Source organism: Neomonachus schauinslandi, chromosome 1 (assembly GCF_002201575.2).
Source record: "Neomonachus schauinslandi chromosome 1, ASM220157v2, whole genome shotgun sequence".
Classification (NCBI taxonomy): Eukaryota; Metazoa; Chordata; class Mammalia; order Carnivora; family Phocidae; genus Neomonachus; species Neomonachus schauinslandi.
Genome location: NC_058403.1, coordinates 68,249,806 through 68,268,722, shown reverse-complemented (window position 1 = coordinate 68,268,722; position 18,917 = coordinate 68,249,806). Strand labels below are relative to the sequence as shown.

The 18,917-nt window shown below is 45.3% G+C and overlaps 1 protein-coding gene across 1 annotated transcript in view; it reads left to right on the top strand.

The window, feature by feature from the left end:
• Positions 1 to 16,004, top strand: part of MUC13 (mucin 13, cell surface associated) — a 55,737-nt gene extending 39,733 nt beyond the window's left edge. The window contains exons 4-12 of the mRNA XM_021692658.2: positions 2,315 to 2,437; positions 3,322 to 3,428; positions 6,979 to 7,034; positions 10,041 to 10,204; positions 10,926 to 11,051; positions 11,366 to 11,498; positions 12,167 to 12,204; positions 13,703 to 13,787; positions 15,806 to 16,004. Of these exons, the coding sequence (XP_021548333.2) occupies positions 2,315 to 2,437; positions 3,322 to 3,428; positions 6,979 to 7,034; positions 10,041 to 10,204; positions 10,926 to 11,051; positions 11,366 to 11,498; positions 12,167 to 12,204; positions 13,703 to 13,787; positions 15,806 to 16,004 (1,031 nt within the window). The remainder of the gene's footprint in view (positions 1 to 2,314; positions 2,438 to 3,321; positions 3,429 to 6,978; positions 7,035 to 10,040; positions 10,205 to 10,925; positions 11,052 to 11,365; positions 11,499 to 12,166; positions 12,205 to 13,702; positions 13,788 to 15,805) is intronic.
• The last annotated feature ends 2,913 nt before the right edge of the window (positions 16,005 to 18,917 follow it).

The following is an 18,917-nucleotide window of genomic DNA, read 5'->3' as shown; positions in this document are numbered from 1 at the left end:
ATGGATGATTAAGCAAGTGGAGCCAGAGCCTGTACAGAACACCTGGGTCCCAGTCTGCTTTCATGTTTGAAGGGCCCACTCTGAAGGCTAGGCCACCTGGGGCCCAGCTGCACAGCCAGCTCTACTGGAGTCAGGAAAGAGAGCTTTTCTAAGCCATTCCTGCTTCCCCAGACATTCTCCCAGAGTAAGGCAGGCAGCCGCCTTGTGTTCTGGCCCGACCACTAGCTCACTGTGGGGAGGGGGCAAGTCACTTCTCTCTTGGCTTCAACTTCCCCGGCCGTAATAATGTGACTGAACTAAATAGGCACCAAAATCCCTTCCAGCTGTACTATCTTGTGCCTTTATTCCTGGCACACAGAACCAGCGGGCAGGTCTGTCCTTCACTGCGGGAGAGAAAGCCTACCAGGAGTTACTTGTCTGGTGTATCCTGAGTAGAGTTGACTCAGTGTCTTCCCTGGGATTTTCCAAACCATCCTTGCTTACTTACAGCTGAGGCTAGCCTCCCGCATTATCAACATCCCTCACCAGACGGTACATTGTGACAACTGATGAACCTTCACTGACACAGCATCATCACCCAAGGTCCACAGGCTATGCTAAGGCTCCCCATTGCTGCTGCACATTCTGTGGGTTTGGACAAATGTATAATGACATGCATCCATTATACGGTATCATAGAATACTTTCACTGCTCTACCAATTGACTGTGCTCTGCTTATTCATCCCCTACCCACCCCCCACTCCTGGCAACCAGTGATTTTTCACTATTGCCATGGTTTTGTCTTTCCAGAATGTCATGTAGTTGGACTCATATGTTAGTCTTTCCAGGTTGGCTCCTTTCACTCAGTATATACATTTAAGATTCCTCCATACCTTTTCATGGCTTGATGGCTCATTTCTTTTTAACTCTGAATAATAATCCACTGTCTGAATGTACCATGGTTTTATCCATATCACCTACTGAAGAACATCTTGGTTGCTTCTAAGTTTTGGCAATTATGAATAAAGCTGCCATAAATATTCCTGTGCAGGTTTTGAATGCACATGTTTTCAACTCCTTTGGGTAAATACCAAGGAGTGCGCTTGCTGGATCCTATGGTAAGAGTGTGTGTGGTTTTGTAAGAAACTGCCAGACTGTCTTCCAACGTGGCTGTACCATTTGGTTTTCCCACCAGTATGAGCATTCCTGTTATTCCGTATCCTCATCAGCCCTATTTTATTTTTGAATTTTTTTTTTTTAAATAAAAGTACATTAGACCCACAGTTATGGAAGGAAAGAAGCTTAAACAGGGCAAAAGTATATGCAGTAAGCACTAAATCTCCCTCCTATCCTACACCCCTAGGACCCTGACTCCTTTTCCCTTCCCCAGAGGCAACTTCTACAGCCAGTTTCTCATATCTATCTCCAGAGGAATGTGTGCAAATACAAGCATACATATTTGTATGTTTGTGCATATTCTCCTCATTTTATCACAAAAGGGAGGATGCTTGACACATTGTACCTTATATATAGCTTTTAAAAAAATCAACAGTTCCTACCTACAGGTTCATAAGAACATTAACACCTCTTGATCAGTCACTCCATCTTTTCTGAAATCAAAGCCCAGAATCATTTCATTTGACAGAGATGGAGAAAATGGCCAGCCAAGACAACCATTTTCCTTTGACCTAACTCCACTCCCCAGTCCTACCACTTCTCCAGAGAGAGGAAAGATGCCTGGTCTGAGAGCACCAACCAGTGATGGAGAAACCATTGCAATATAATTCTCACCATCCATTCAAGTCATCCATTCAGAAAGCCAGGGGGTGGAGTGTCCCCTCATCACTTCCTCTGCAAACTTTCTATCTGCAGGGTCCCTTACCATCCCTTTCCTTCTTGTATCTGTATGCCTTGTATGCTAACCCCCCAAAAATACCTCCTTTCTGTTGGGGGCTTCCTGCCTGTCCCTATAAGACAGTTACTCATAATTCCCTAGAAAAATAGGACGCTCTCTTTCAAATGGTACTAGGAAGCCCTACCTGGTGTTAGAGGACCAGATATCAAGGTTCTCAAGGATCCTTGTGATCCAAAGATGCTGAAGATGGAATTAGGAGACGGCTGTCTCTCTGAGCAGACTCTTACCCACCAACCCCTGCCTTTACTGTTGATAAGCACCTGGCTCCAGAATTTCCACAACAGACTCTGTAGAGGCATATGCTCTTCAACCAAAGACTAGAACGTGCCCAGGAGGGAGGCATGAAGATTTTAAAGTATGTTTCTCGGTCTCATCTGTTGTCATTCTGTGGATTTTTAATCTCTTTTTCCTCTCTCTCAGTTCCCAGCAATCCTTGCCAAGGAGCTCCCTGTAAAGATGGTTCTTCATGTGTTATCCTGAATGATACCCATTTTTGCCTGTGTACATTAGGATATTACTATAACTCTTCCACATGCAAAAAAGGTGAGTTACAAGGGATGAACCCTGCAGAGCTGCATTTCAGACCTAAAGTAGAACAGAAAATGCAAAGTAATGTCAAAAGAGAGCCTCCAGAATGGTAGAGGTAGAGGATTTGGGGCACCTGGGTGACTCGGTTTAGTAGAGGTAGAAGATAATTTATAGGCAACAAAGGCTCCTGCTTTATCTCAGTGGAAACTAGAGGGACCACAGGGATATTCCAGAAGCCTAACAGGTGTTCATATTTCAGCACTAATAATCTCATTTCTGGGGATCTAAGTAAATGACCCCAAATAATAGAAAGGTTTGTGCATAAAGATGTTTGCTGCAAACTTTTTTACTTTTAAATAATCAAGAGCGTGAAAACCAAAAAATGACTATCAATGAAATAACACATTTTTCATAGAGTATTATGCAGCCTCTAAAAGTAATAGTTATTTAAAGAAAAAATAATAGTTATGGGGAGGACACCCGGCTCAGTCGGTAGAGATGCAATTCTTGATCTCAGGGTCATGAATTCAAGCCCCACACTGGGCGTGGAGCCTACTCAAATAGATAGATAGATAGATAGATAGATAGATAGATAGATAGATAGATATGAAGACTAGGTAATTACTTGCAAAAATGCTTATTATGTAACAAAGATAAAGAAGACTCATGGCATTATGACAATGTAAACTATGCATGGAAGAAAAGAACTAGGAGAAATACACCAAAACAAAAATGGTTGTGTTGGGTTGGATGGAATTTTGGGTCACATTTTTCATCTTTCCAGACTCCCTATAATATCATAATGTTTAGAATTTTTAAGAATAATCTATATTTTAAACAAAATGGAAATTAACCCTCTTCACATTAAATATTATAAAAAGATTCTGCTTGAATTTCAGGAAAGTTATTCCCTGGAAATATTACAGTAAAAGTATCAGAAGTATCTGGTTTGGGAGATGAAAATTCTGTGGCCTATCAAAAATTACATATTCAAATTACTAATTTTGTAAGTATTTTCCAACCTTTCTTCCTATATAAGTGTTCTTCATTCTAACACTTTCTTGCAGCATGGAGGACTGGTGTTCAGGTAGTACACACTGGTTCAGCTATTCCAGTTGCTAAAATAGTGAAAGGCATCCTTACTGGTTGGTAAATTGTAGCTGTCCTAACCCCCCTGGTGCTTGGTTGCCCAGGCCCTTCCTCTGGGACCCTTGGGCCTCCCCATGATCCTGCACCTAGATGGGTAACACCCAGCATGGCAGAGGGCCTTTAGAAGCTTGCTCCAGCCATGCCATACCCACTGATACGGAAGCTATTAGAATTTTTTTTTTAAGTAGCCATGCCCAGCGTGGAGCCCAACGTGGGGCTTGAACTCATGACCCTGAGGTCAAGACCTGAGCTGAAATCAAGAGTCAGAAGTTTAACCGACTGAACCACCCAGGTGTCCCTACAATATTTTTAAATGGACACATAAATATATGATGTTTTAAAATAAAATTATTTTCATAGAATTGAAAAGATTTTTTTTTCCTTTTTACGATCAAATTTGCATACATTTCTATACCAGTCTGGCTTTTTTTTTTTTTTTTAATATCTGTTGCTTTTCTCCACTATTAAAAATGTCAAAATGAACAATAGCTTCATTTCATTTTGATTATTGTGAGTGAATGTGTCAACATGAAAAGGGATGGAAATCTCCATTCTGGAACCACAGTTGTTAGATCTGAAAGAGCGTATAGAGGACATAGAGCCAATGTTTCTGAAAGTTTAATTTTAAAGGGAAAAAACAGTAGACTGTAAATATGTCTTAGAACCATAAGTGTAGAAACACTTTTAAGAACTAAAGAAGACATTGAAGACTGTATCTTTCAATTCAGAATTATTTTACTACAAAAGAGTTTTGCTAGCAGAATTAGTAGAACATAAAACATCATTGTCTGAATGATTTACAGATAGCACAGAGAGCGCTGGTGCTCATGACCAAACAGCCCGTGCCTGGTGCTGCTAGGATAAAAACCGTGGCTTTAGTAGCCCGGCCTTGGCCTTGGCCCCTTGTCATAACATCTAAGCATGATGGACCAGCTGGCCATGACTTACCTCTTATCCTGGACCTACATTCCAATTGGCCCACTTGGATGATATTCAGTACGTTGAGGATAGCAACATCAATGTGTTCCTATTTCCAGGGAACCCCTCCGTTGTCTCGTGGCTTTACTGAGCAGTGACCACTACATCCCCCCAAGCTTGCTGTGGGTATGGGTGTCCAAAAGACCCCTCCTGCTACACGCCTATGCCCTTCAGATACCAATTTTAAGACTTGATCTCAGTTAGGTCTTGATAATTTCAGAGGGACCAGGGAGGGGAGGGGATAGAGCATTCTTCTAATTTCCGGGAAGCTTTTCTTCTGAAGAGGATACGCCAGAACTCTTTTGCGACTCCCCAGAGACAAAAAAAAGACAATTGACTTTCTTCAAGGTCCCCTTAGCAGACTTTGTAGCTGGGACAGTTCTAGCTCAGGCCCTGCGACGTCTCGCAGGGTCCATTTTCTACCCAGCTGGATCCAAATGGACAGTCTGCAGAGGGATTTGGAGTTTCCCTGTTGCGTATGTGCCTGGCATTTTATGTGTAATATTTCAAATTCTGAAAACAGCCCAGTGGAGGAGATGGTACTACGGTGCTGTTTTGCTGATGAGGCTACCAAGGATCAGGAAGGTTAAGTAACTGACCGCAGGTCACCCAGCTGATGAGTGAGGAGGTGGGGATTTGAACTCAGACCTGCCTGACCACAAAGCTGCTTCTCAAACGCCTCCTCACCTGCTGGCTGTGTTGTGCATAGAGGCCTGGCAGGCCTGTTTGGATGGCACCTGCCTTCTTGTCCGGACTTAACAGCCCTTCAATTTGAGACGTGTATATCCCAACATCCTCAAAGGGTGACCTGGAAGATTAAAAAAAAAAAAAAAAAAAAAAATCTCCTATGCCAGATGCCAATTTTGTAATCTCTCTTCTTTGGGAATAAGAAAATTAAATGGGCAATGGTCAGTAGGTAAATGAGAGGGACCTTGGGGGTCATCCAGTGAACTTGTCCTAAGTAAACTGCCAGGCCTTTGATGGTTTACAGAAATACCAGCTATTCCTAGCATTTAAAAGAATTAAAAGGCATGTAGATGTATTCTGGATATAAGGCTACCCAGATGAATTAGAGCATCAAATTTATTTGAATTTGACTAGAATAAAAGAGAAATAACATCTTTTCTAAAATGACATTGGTTGCCATGATCTTTAAAGCATTGGATCGCCATGAGGAGAAAAATAATAAAAAGTCATGGATTATGAAAAGGTTGCACTAACTCAGTTCAATGCTCATATAATAAAATACGGAAGTTGGGGCCCACAGAGGGGAAGACATGTCCAAGGTCATGTCTTTCACATTTAATTCGTTCAGTCATCAGTCAGCCAGTGTCTGTAGGACATTTCCTGGGGATTGCCCTGTACTGAGTGCTGTGGGGTGGGGGTGGGGGATGTTATGTCATCAGAAAGAGAAAACAAACCCCCATTCTTGGCATCAGTGAACTTATATCCTCATTGGGACCCTCACCCCACCTCCACCTCACCCCTGCCAGAGATTCCAGCTTTATCTCTGGCCCCTTCTCTGCAAGTATCTAGAGTTGTCTGCTCTCAACACAATTCTGCCTAGTAAGATGTACCCGTTCTTGGAGCCCCGTCCAGCTCCCAAAGCCACGTGTCATAGATTCCATCTCGTTTGACAACATTATAGCCCTATGCGGTAGGAATTTATTGCTTTCTCCAGGTTTCCGAGGAGAAAGACGAAGTTCAAAGCCACTATGCAAAAGCTGACACGGAGAAATTTGACTTCAGGTATTCTTCCCAGTTCAGCCTTCTCCCTTCTGAGGCACGCTGCTTCTGAACATTTGTGTATAGGCTCCTTCCTCCTCTCCCCATCCTGGCACCGATTCCAAAAATGCTTTAAGGGTGGTCTCCTTTATGAAGCCCTCCCTAGTTCTCGGCAACTGGAAGAGAGTGTCTTTGAATTTCTGTGGTAGATTGTGTTGCCCTGTGGCGCTCACCTCTCCCCACTTCACGGTGTAGTCCCCTGACTCATCACAGGGCAGGACGCGCCTGTGTCCGCCGTTTGTTTCTGGCATGATGCTTGGCAAGGTGGGCAAGTAAGTAAGTGTTCCCTGGGAGAATTGATGAGTGCACGAAGCATGCTTATAGAGAAGTCTAACAAACGTGCAAACCAAATATGCAAAACTTCACGCGGACTTTGAAAACACGAACTGAGTAAGTTAGTCACCTTATTTTTTAAAGTATGATCGTTAATTTGGCTGGGTGCCTTAGATATTTTTCCTGGATAACTCTGACATAGCAGAATCGTATTATTTTAGAACAAAAATCAAATGGGGACAAATTGCTGTGATGAGCCACGTGTATTTATACAAATGAGGTTAGAAATGTGTTTGTGTGAAAACTCAGATACAGTATCACATTTTCCCCCTCTTTGTGGTAGTTATTAAATCTGTTCTCCTCCTCCACAGTTTATGAACGCATTTGACAATTCTGATTACGGACAGACTGTAATTGATAAAGTAAGGTAAGTTTGCTATGGACCGATGGGATACTTCGGAGGCAGGTGTCTGTTTGCCTAACTTCTGGTCTTCTCTTGAGTTATCTAAGGCCCTCCAGTGGCAAGTCACAAGAAGAGGTGGTCAGTCTGAGTGCTGGAGAGGGCTCTGCTTTCCATGTCACAGTGACCCTGGCCTGGATGGGCAGGCGGGCGCTTGGGGCAGCAAGATGCTGTCTGTGATTGGCTCCTCAGCAACTTGTACTTGTGGCCCAGGGTATCGCCCTGACCAGTTTGTTTGGTTTCATTCCTTGGCTAAAACCACACCTGGTCAACCCCTAGAATGTGCATTCCAGAGGGCAGGGAGAGAATGAATGGCTCACGGTCATCTCTTTTCTCAAGGCGGGGGAGGGAGTGAGGGAGACAGGAATATCCCAATCACATACCTGGCTACTGAAGGGCCAGCAGTGAGCTCTTTTCTGCAGGAAGAACAAGCAGTTATTGAATGTATCAATATGCAATGACTGGTGTTGGATGCTTATTTGGGGACCCAAAGAGGCAGAGGAGTCTCAAGAAGTTACTGATTCCATGGTGGCCTTCTCTGAAGCATATTAATACACATGCGCTGCAGGCCAGGGAAAGAATGTTCTAAGATGAATGGAGTTGTACAGAGACAGCAGCCCTAATGTAGTTATGTTTTATGGTTTTACTGTTGCATCTGTCTTTATGAGCTTTGTCAAATCCTTTGTGAAATAAGACACAGTATACATATTTGATACATACAAATTCAGAGGAGACCTCCTATAAAAGTGGTGAGTTTTGAGCCTGGCAGTGAACAAGGGGCCTCTGTGGTTGGTAGCCAGGAGGCCAGCAGGCAGCCTAATGGGAGGCATGGGGCTCACATGGCGAGGGCAGGCAGCAGGCAGAGGCCCTGAAGCTGGACGTAGGTACACAGCAGACTGCTGCTAAGTGCTCTGCATTGTTTCAGGGCATGTTTTAGGTTTGGTTTAGCGGACAGCAGGGAGTTCGTGCATCAGGGATGACTGGATAAAGACAGGATCCGTGAGCTGTGGTGGCGTCAGCCACATCTGTACTTCATTCCTGGCCTTGGCACTTTTTCTGCTGTGTGACTGGGCAGGTGTTTCAACCTCTCATGTCATCTGCATTGCTGGGATGATCTGATTGACTTCCTGGAACCGCAGGAGGAGTAAGTGGGATACCATGTGAAAGATGACCCACACAGAGTGACTGGCGCATAGTCGATTTCAACACGTGGCAGTTCCTGTCTGTGTCCCTTCCCCAACAGGGAACCCTGCAAGTGTGATGGAGAGCTGGTCCCGGGGAGGGGGGGAGGTGTTCCCCGATACTGTGGCATATGTTTGCTTTTTAAGGACTTACTGAAAGGGAGCCAGGAGCGTTCGGAGGCAACCTTCTACTTGTGAGCTCAGTGTTAGAGACAAACCAGCTCGGGCACCTCAGGGGCTGTGCAGGGCCCTCTCTCACCTAGAAAGCCATTTCTTCGGCTCCAGTCCGGTGCTCTCTTCTCTGCTCCCTGAGCTCTTTCTCTATAGCATCCACGTTGGAATTGGAAGGATCTTCAGAATTTCTCTTGCAAATCTCTCTTAGGAAAGAGGAGGAGACTCAGGCTCAGGGAAGCTGTGACTGGTCTTGGTCCACAAAAGGTGGTGGCCATCTTGGGTCTAGATCTCAGGCCTCTTAGCACCAAGGCTACTGCTCTGACCATTTATGCTATGCCGTTCTGTTATTAAATATGCAGTGGTTCCATTGTTCCTTTCATTGTAAGATTTTGCCCCCTAAATTAGAATGTGCGCTAGTAGGTTCTTTGAATGAATGAATTGTGGATGGCTTTTCTTTCCTAGGCCCTGCTGCAAAATGATACCAGAGATTTCTGGTCATTTTTCAACTGATCTCTTTATCAAATGACTTGTATCAAATATCCTTTGCTCACTGCCCTGTACATTCTATGGCCACCTCTAAATCCTATCGTGAATGAGTCATTTTCAGCTAGAATCTGAAGCCCATTTTGGTTTTTGCACTCCTTTTGTGGTGACCGTTCCTAAAAAACAGAATTTGGTTCTGATTTTGGATTTTGGATTTTCTCGATAGTTCTGAAGAACTAACATGGCTGTAAACATTTCCTAAGCGGGTTGGGCTATGTTTCCAAGCTTCTGATGTTTCTTCAAAAGTCATGAGTCTTGAAAACACACAGCCATAGGTTGGAGAGGGAAGGAGTTTTTGAAAGTCCTTTTTCCCCCCGTCTCTTTTAGTGGTTGTATCACTTGATTCCTCTTGGACAGTGGAAGAATTAGAACTTGGCACAGTGGTTCTTGGGGCGCAGGCACTCAGTATCTGGGGCTCTGAGGTAGTGGTCTTCGCTCATGCTCCCTACAACCCACTCTCCTTATTTCAGTGTATCACGTGTACAAGCTCAGCAAGAGACCTACTCTTGATTTTCTACAGAAAGGGACAACTTAGTTTCAGATGTTACCTGTTCTACTTCTGGTTAGCTCCAGGCTTCTAGCTCCTAAAAAGGATTGTCCACAACTTTTCTCAATATTCTCCAACAGGGGGGCGCCTGGGTGGCTCAGTTGATTGAGCTTCGGCTCAGGTCATGATCCCAGGGTCCTGGGATCGAGCCCCGCATCGGGCTCTCTGCTCAGCGGGAAGCCTGCTTCTCCCTCTCGCACTCCCCCTGCTTGTATTCCCTCTCTCGCTGTCTCTCTCTCTCTCTCTCTGTCAATTAAATAAATAAATAAAATCTTAAAAAAAAAATATCCTCCAACAGGGCATTGTTTAGCTAGAGATGGCCTCTGAGCATACATCAGAGAGAGCTAGATCTCTGGGCCTATAAACCGCCATCTTACTGCACCTCCAGGCCCCCCGTATTTGGGCCCCAGTTGTGGATATAGGACAGTGGGTCAGGACTAGAGGAGACAGGAGTGTGGGAGGTTCTGAAGCCCAGTCTGTGGATCCTTCGGTTCAGTTCATCAAGCGATGGATTCCTTTCATTTTCAGCACCTCTCCTTCGGCAAGATCAGCAGTGCGTGCTGGGGACAATGTTGCTGTGGTAGACGTCCTAAACATCTTCGCAGAAACTACAAAAGAAACTGAGAAGACTGTGTCTGCATCAATTACCAAAGCAATTCAAAACAGCAAGGGTGACTTTACAGGATATAATCGTAAGCATTCAATACTTTTCTTCGAAGTTCCCTTGAAGACCTACCTTTTTTTTTTTTTTAAAGATTTTATTTATTTGAGAGAGAGAATAAGAGAGAGAGAGAGAGCATGAGAGGGGGAGGGTCAGAGGCAGAAGCAGACTCCCCGCCGAGCAGGGAGCCCGATGCGGGACTCGATCCTGGGACTCCAGGATCATGACCTGAGCAGAAGGCAGTCGCCCAACCAACTGAGCCACCCAGGCGCCCGAAGACCTACCTTTTTGTAAACATTTCCGTTCTCTGTGAGAAGGGGGCAAGAAGAGCAGGAGACTTGAATCCACATATGGGCCCAGTTCCAGTGAACCAGGCATTCTTCCTCCCTCTCCTCCCTTGCTTGGTTCTACTCCTTTCCAGCCATCCCCGCCCCGCCACCCCCCCCATGTCATCACACTGACCAGTTTGCTCCTCTCTTTGGAAGGTGGGAAGGTAGGAAGAAAGGAGAAACAAGAAGGCTTTATACCAAGCTGTAGCTTCCAGATGATCCCAGAAAGCCTTCCTTGCCCTGTTTCCCCTTTAGGCTGACCCGCCAGCCCCCCAGCACAGCTGGAACGATTCACTCTTGCTGTGTTACAAACCACCCCCAAGCTTAGTGGCCTAAAACAACAACCATTTATTTATCGCACTGACCTAATTCCTCTCCCTATTGTCTCACTGACCGTATTTCTGAATTGTCTGTGCCTCTCAGCTCAAACTCTGTGTGATTATTATGGTTGTGAAGAGGAAAATGAGCAAGACAACTGTAGCGATGGTTTGCTGTGTAAATGCAAGCAGGGGATGGAAAGACCTAACCCCCAGGTCCCTGTGTGTGTTGGTGAGTGTTCACTTGCTTGTTAAGTGTTCTTCGCAATGCCTACCTTCTCTCCTTTTTCATTTGCAAAATACAAGCTTTACTGCTCACGGTTCCATGTGCATTCCAGAGTCTGAGGGGGGTGGATTTGGGCTTTAGACACACGAACCTGGCGAGGCAGCCCGTGCGCATCTTCGCAGAAAGTGTGCCGTGCGCGCAGCCAGGCAGCCCCCCACTTGACCCAGAGAAAGCAGTATTAAAAAATTGTGTTCTGTGACATATCACTTTGGGGTTGAAGGGGTTGTTTTTGCAAATAACTCAGAAATTTTCTTTTGAAGTTCCTGCTGTAAAGTGTCCTGACACCTGCAATGCAGACAACAATGAGCAGTGCTTAGTGAATAAGAGCAGCGGGAACCCTGAATGTGTGTGCCTATCGGGCTACAAGAAAGATGATCATGGGGTCTGTCAAGAGTAAGAAGTCGTTCCTTTTTCATCTTACCACAACGGGAGCTAGCCAAAGGATAGAACGTATAGATACACGCATGGGTTTAGGGTCAGGATGTTGGAATGCTGCCATACATTGGTAGGTATAAGAGCACCATCAGACCATCGTCATCAGCACTGATGGTTCTTGAACATTCTCTGTGTGCTAGGAACTGTGCTAGGTAATATGTGTCGCACAGCAACACTGTCAGGAACGAATTAGTTCCCCGTTTGCCAGGGAGCAATGTGAAGCTCAGAGAATGTAACTAACAAGCCCCAGCTTACAGGGCAGCAGTTAGGTAGCAGAGCCGTGGGGCCTTGCAGCCGAGGCCCTCTCCCCCACACCACAATGCTCCATGCGTCTGGGCTTCAGCTGAGTTTGAATTGCTGGATCTTCCTGAAGCTCAGAGGATGGGGGGTTCAGTCAGTAGGAAATGGGACCAATTGGAATTGTGTCACCTCTTCAGCCTTCCAGAGCTCCATGGAAATTGCTCACCTGGAAGAATAGGAGCATGAGGAAGAAAAGAGAAAGAGGAGAAGGAGAAGGCGGGGCAGGTAGAATGAAGGCAAATGGAAAGGAAGACATGGCGGTTGGGTGGGAACTCTGACATGTTCCCCGCAGAGACTGTACCATGGTTTCCATTATTGTATTTTAGGTGTGCATTTGGCTACAGTGGAGTCAACTGTGAAGACAGTGAGTATAAAAGTTCTGCTTTGTTATTAAGCTTCTGAGAAATAGGGAACGCATTCAAAATTCTGCCCAGGACTCCAAAGTCTCTGGCTCCCTTCATAAAGAGCGAGACAATCTGCCTGCAGTTTGCATTCTGGGTCATGCCGTCCCATGCCTGCCTTCAGATCCTGGGCAGCAGCACCCCATTATAGAAAATAAAAGAACCCAGCCCAAGAGGTGGGCTCTGGGCGTCCTAACATTCTGTTCATTTTCTATCACTAGCAAGGATAAAAGACCAGTATATTCCAAAAATGTCTGTGGTCATGGGAGAGCAGAACTAAAAACCGCTGAAATATTCAAGTCTTTTGGTCCCCGAGCCATTTACTAGCTTGTGATGTTGCAAGTTCAGGTGCTTTCATTCTCTCCCACCCCCCACCCCCACCAGATTGGGACAATACTAACTTTATATTTTTAATTATATTACATTTTAAATTTTACATAATGAACTAAAGACTGATGATCCGAGATGAAGGAAACATTACTGTTGGCCTCTCAGCCAGCCACAAAGTTAGCGATGAAAAATGCTCTCACTTTCTGTTGTATTTTGTTGCAAGGCTGGATTTGCTAAGTCTTTCCTTCCTTCTGGGCTTTCAGCATGCACACCTACAGAGTGAGAGGTTTGGACCAAATCCCTTTGCAGACATGGTCTACACCCCTATGAATCCAGGTTGGAGGTGGCCTCTATGGCAGTCATGAAGCAGAAATCTGAGACAGAGGGTTCTAGAACAGCACTGTCCAATAGAAATGTAATGGAGCTTCATATTTAATTTCAAATTTTAAAAATCCTAACTACATTTATTAAAGAGAAATAAGTGAACTTGATTTTAATAACATTTTATTTCACTTCATATATCAAAAATATTTTTCAACATGTCATCAGTAAGTGTTTTTCCATGAGAAATTTTAGGTTTGTTTTTTCTCATACTGTGTGTTTGAAATCTGCCGTGGGTGCCGTCCGCACAGGCCAGCTCGTAGCCACATTGGCCAGGCTCGGTAGCACCAGCCAGAGCAGACTAGAGGAAGAGAATTGTCGCCACGAGCTCTCCCCTCACTGATTCTATGAAGCCTCTGTTAGTGACAAATTTAACTCCAGCCTCGTTCCCCCTGCTTATCTGCAAGGTCAGACGTGGTGGGCAGGCAGAGGCAGCAGAGGTTAGGATGGGATGCTCCCCTCCGTTGATGTCTCATCGTCCGCAGAGCCCAGGAAGGCCCTGCCCACCCCCCCCATCACGGCTGCCTCTGTTGTTTATGGTCTTTTATCTGGCAAGGCAGCCTCTTCCGGTTGGGTTCTGAAGACACAGTACCCCCCCCAGCCTGGCACCCAAGCTGGCCCTGGTGGGGGCAGGGACCACAAACTGATTGTCTTCACAGCCAGGAACCTCTGGGAACACATGTACCTGTGCAGTAGGCAATGGGGGCTGCTTGTGGGAGGCTGTGCCTACTCTCTGCTTTTCCTTTTCAGAATTTCAGCTGATCCTCACTGTCGTGGGCAGCATTGGCGGTGCCCTCATTCTTTGCCTGGTGATTGCATTGATCTTCTTAGCAAGGTATGGAGTGGACGTATCCCTTTCCCTAGGGGTTGGCACCACCAGCATCACGCTCCAGGTTCAAAACATACCTAGCCTTGCTGGGGCAAGAGAAGGGAGATGAGGCGAGACCCCTCTAATACTGTTGGCTTTTTCTCTTACCTTAATTTGCTTTGGCTTATATAAGCCATTCGTGATTATGAAGAAAACAGAAAAATGTGTAAAGGAGCACAAGTAAAAAACCACTCACAAAACTTACCACCCTGAGGCAACTAGCATTTTGGCATATATCTTTCCAGATTTTTTTCTTTTTAAATGATGGTATAGACATAATTTTGTGTCCTTTGTGTGAGTTTGTTGTTTTGTTGTTGTTGTTGTTGGTTTTGGTTTTTGCTTGTTTTAGAGAGAGCACATGCGGGGGGTGGGAGGGGAGACAGAGGGAAGAATCCCAAGAGCATGGAGCCTGACTCGGGGCTCGATCTCACGACCCTGAGATCATGACCTAAACTGAAACCAAGAGTCAGACACTTAACCAACTAAGCCACTCAGGTGCCCTTTGTGTTAAAAAATATATATATTGTTAAGGTTTATGATAAAGTTCCCGCCATTAACAGGGAGAGAGAACACTGTTATCTCTATTCCATTTGAAATGTGCCAAGTGGGGATGCACTTTGGTAAAAACAAGCTGCTTGTTTGTAACATTTCACTCATATCTTATATTTTGGCAGAATAGGTATTTTCGCACTATAATGTGAGAGGATAAATAGATTTTGTTTCTTCTTTCTTTTTTATTATTCCAGTTTGATATTAACTCTTCCCCAAAGCCTTTATTATAAGGGTGCAAAGCTGAGAACCAGAAGTATGACCTTCCCTTTTCTAGGAAGATGGCCAGAACATTCTGTTCTGGAGCAAGGCTGTCCCCTCCTTCCTTAGGAGGATTGCCTAACTGTCTTGGGTCTCCAGCATCCTCAGCGGCTGCGTGTGGAACCTTGTGACCTCACGACAGCTATGTTTCTCAGCTCCTGCTTCCTGCTGCAGAGCTGGGTTTGCACCTAGTTCAGCCTCAGATTCTGATTCTTGGGAACACATCAAGAGTTACAATTTCTTGACCATTTCAAAGGGAATGAAGCTTCTCCTCTGCTCCTCTCCTCCTCTCCTTAGACAGGAGTGCTCCCAAAGGGCGAGAACTCTGTTGTAGGCTAGGCTGGCTACTGGGGTCACAGGGTGAGTGGGTCTTCCCTTACGACATTTCCGGTGGGAGACGGTCATCCTGGGAGTGCATTGTGGACAGCACAGATGCAGCCGGTCCAGTCTGCACTCCAGCAGTCCAGGGCACTGCAGGGGCAGGTCTGTGGGCCAGAAGGCAGGAAGGGTCACTGTCAGGATTCATCGGAGGTGGGTACCTCCCTCACCTCCAAGTGCTTCTACTGGGCCTTGAATACTTACACTTGAGGTCCTTGAGGGGCTACAGCAGACCCTGGGAAATGCCTTTTTCTCCTTGTAAGATCTTTATACCTTGAACTTGTTTTATTGGCTGAGGTACTTCTGTAGACATTGACTTTGCTTGAATGAAAAATTATATCACAGATCGTCTTTTCTCTTTGACTTCTATGATTATTTTCATATATAACTCAAAAGCACACTTAAGAATAGTAACATTATTAGCAAAATTTGCATGAGACCAACAGAACTGGATGGCAGTGTTGGATCAGTGTTTATGTTCTGGTGTTGATGGTTACGGAGAGCTTATGAGGAGACTGTCCTAAAACTTAGGGAATGTACACTGAACGGAGTAGTGAAGTATTATGGGTAGTGGGGCATCAGGGCTAAGCACTTACTCTTAATGGTGCAGAAATGTTAACAGTTGGGGCATCTTGGTGAGGGACGCATGGAAGCTCTGTGTAATTTTTTGGTTTGTACCTTATATGTAAATTTGAAATTATTTCAGAATTTGAAAACATTTTTTTAAAAGAATACTAACATTTGCGTCAAGGAACTTTCTGCCATTGTCAGATCCTAATTCTTGTTACCATTTATAGCCCAAGGAACAAAAACAAGAATACTGAAGAACAGAACTTGATTGAGAATGACTTTCAAAACCTGAGACTGCAGCAGACGACAGGCTTCAGCAATCTCGGAGCAGATGGGAGCATCTTCCCTAAAATCAGGGCAAATGTCTCCAGTCAGCCACCGAATCCCTATACACACCAGAGAAGCATGCCCCGCCCTGACTACTAGGTGAGTCAGTGGGCTTGGGAGGGAGTGGAATGCCCAGGGCAGAGCAGGGACCCGGCCATTGGATCTTCAAGTCCTGGCTGCAGGCTTCTTTGTTTTTGTTTTCCAATCAAAAGAGAAAGATTAGAGGATGCCCCTTCTATTGTTTTTTTGGTTTTTTGCTCCCTCCTATTGTTAAATGGCCACCACTTGGGTCCCTAACACTGACCATCTATGTGACTTTAGACACATCACTTAATTTCCCTGGCCTTCTATTTCCTCAGCTATAAAAAAGAAAAACAATTTAGATGCCCTTAAGGTCCCTTTACATTATAAACTTCCACGGCTATGACTCCAGTCGTTGTAATGACAATTCCCAGGCTGTTTGAGGATCTAGGACCCAGGTCAGGCCTGGGGAGAACTGTTGGATGTAAACATGGTTCTGTCCGATCCTTCTAGCCTTACCATATCAAGGCAAATCTCTCCTTTCCTCCCCCCAGGCCTCAAGGCATAACCCAATCAGTTTTCTACAGAGATAAGGCAAGTGAGGCTGGTGCTATTTTATTTCCCTTGGGAGGACTATTCATTAGCTTTGTATTGGATAATCATGCCGGCATTGCTTAGTGTGGTCTTGAATGTATCTTTAAGAAGCAACTTTGATGGGGAAGGGCGCTAAGGGGACTGAGCTAGAAGGAAGGAAGGTGATGAGGGAAGAGAAAAGGGGGCCAGAGAAGAGAGAGGTTAAAAGAGCAGCAAGGAGAGAAATGACTTCCTAAGGAAGTGAGAACGGGAGGAAGGGAAAGGGGGAGAGGTGGGGGGAAGCGTAACCAGAAGAGTGGAAAAATAAAGAGGATGAAGAAGGCAAAGGATGCAGGAGGGCGGCAGAGAGGGCTGAGGATAGGGGCAGAGACTCAGCGTTCTCTGTGCCCATTTCACTTCTGCAGACTTCCCTGGCGAGCACACCGCCCGCTGAGGATCTTAACACACTATGATGACCATTCTGGGAAAACGTGGCTTATTTCTATTTCGAAATCCCATGATTTATTTTGCACATAAAGTTTTCTTTAGTCGTGGAAGTCTAAATAATGTTTCGTGTGTGTACAAGGGGTTGACTCGCACCAGGAGCACCATGTTGGGTCAGACACATGGTCTAGTCAGCAGCAGCCAAGAATGGGCGTCCTATGGGAGTGCCTGCTGGCCCCACCCAAGGTGAACCTTAACCCAGCAGACTCATTACAAACCTCCTTTCCTCCTTATGGGGAGAGCTTTACATCAAGCATATCTCTAAAGAGAACCAACCCCTTAGAGGTAGAATAAGCATGGGATTTAGAGCCCGGGTTAGAAGCCTTGCCCTTCTGTTACTCGTATCAGCTGTGTGGTCTTTGACAAGTTATTCGACTTCTCTGGGTTTGTTTTCTCATCTGTGAAATGGACGTACGGATTTTTCTCTCATAGGATAAAAATCAAATAAGCTAATACGGACAGGGAACCTAGAACAGTGACTGTTCTAATTTGAAAAATAGTATTCAAATACTGTTAATTGAAGTAATGTTAATAATTTGTTAATCTAATTTTTCTCATAGGTTTCGGTTGCAATACTTCTAAGAGTTTCTTCCCCCCCTTCTCTCTTTTTGTGTAGAATGGTAAAAATTGGGGACCATCCATGGCCCTTGGCCCAATGTAGGAGCTTTTCTTTTGAGTGTTTAAAAGACCAATGGAGAAGTGAGCAGCCAGGAGGATCTGGCCTTTGGAATTCCTCTGCCACCCAGGACCCAGCCTCTCTGGATAAAGTTGTGACTGCTTTCAATGAATGCTGCCTGTTTGCTAAGTACCTAGGAAATTAAATGCATATAGATGCTATTAGCATTGCTAAGATAGTTGATTTTGTCCAATCAGTACAGTGGTTAGGTTTCTGGTTTTGTTTTTTTTTTCCTGGTGGGGCAACAGTAACCATTTCCAATCTAGAGGAAAGCCTCCCAGGATTGTTGACTCCTGGGAGAATGTTGCTTTGAGTTGATAGCCTACAGATCTGTAACCTAATTCTGAGAGACTCTTACACACCAGCTATGGCGGTCCCAGGGCATGGGAAGAAATACCATCTTCTAAGGTTCTCGGGCTCATTCTCTAGTAAGTTAAAATAGGATGCTACTTTAGTCCCTCCAGTGTAGGCATTTCATCACCCTTGCCCTGCCAGGAGCTTGTGACCTGGCCTCACACCAAGGAGACAGAAAAAAGACCTGCCTCTCAGCTTTTCGGGGAGAAGTGACTGGGAATGCAGGATCTTTTTGATGTTAATTAGAAGGCCCAGACTAGAACTGCCCACCATGGAGTACATCCTAGAGTTTTTGAAATGCCAGTAGGTGGTAGAGGCGGGGAGGGAAAAAAAACCCCAAAACCATAATCAGGAGTGAGAGGAACAGAGGCAGAAGGGAGCTGGGCTGGGAGGATGAGTGTGGGAGAACGCTCGCTGGACCCGCCTTCATCCTCAGATCCTCCTCCTCAATGACCAAACGGACATTTCCTCCAGTTCATGTCCTACCCACGACTTGGAGCCTAAGGAAGTGTGAAGACAACACCCCAGGGGCAAGAGCTGGAGGTCACTTTGAGAAACTGCAGATTCTGTTTGGCTGATGGTGAAAGGGAGTTCGTGCTCTGGCTCCTCGACTCCGGATGTCCGGGCTCAGGACGCAGATTGCAGAGGTCCTTCGTGGAGGCCCCAGCCTTCGCTGTGGCCGCCTGCGCGCACGCAGACACACCCAGCACGCACGGTCTTTAATGTTAATAGTGTCCTTGTTTATGCCTAATGTCTGGTCTCCTTGCAAGTTATTTTTATTTGTTGTTACTGTTACTTGTTCTTGACTATTAACTGTAAGAGGTAACAAATAAAGTGTCTTTGGTAGGTGGCGTCCTTCCTTGTGTTTGGGCCCTTCGGTGATG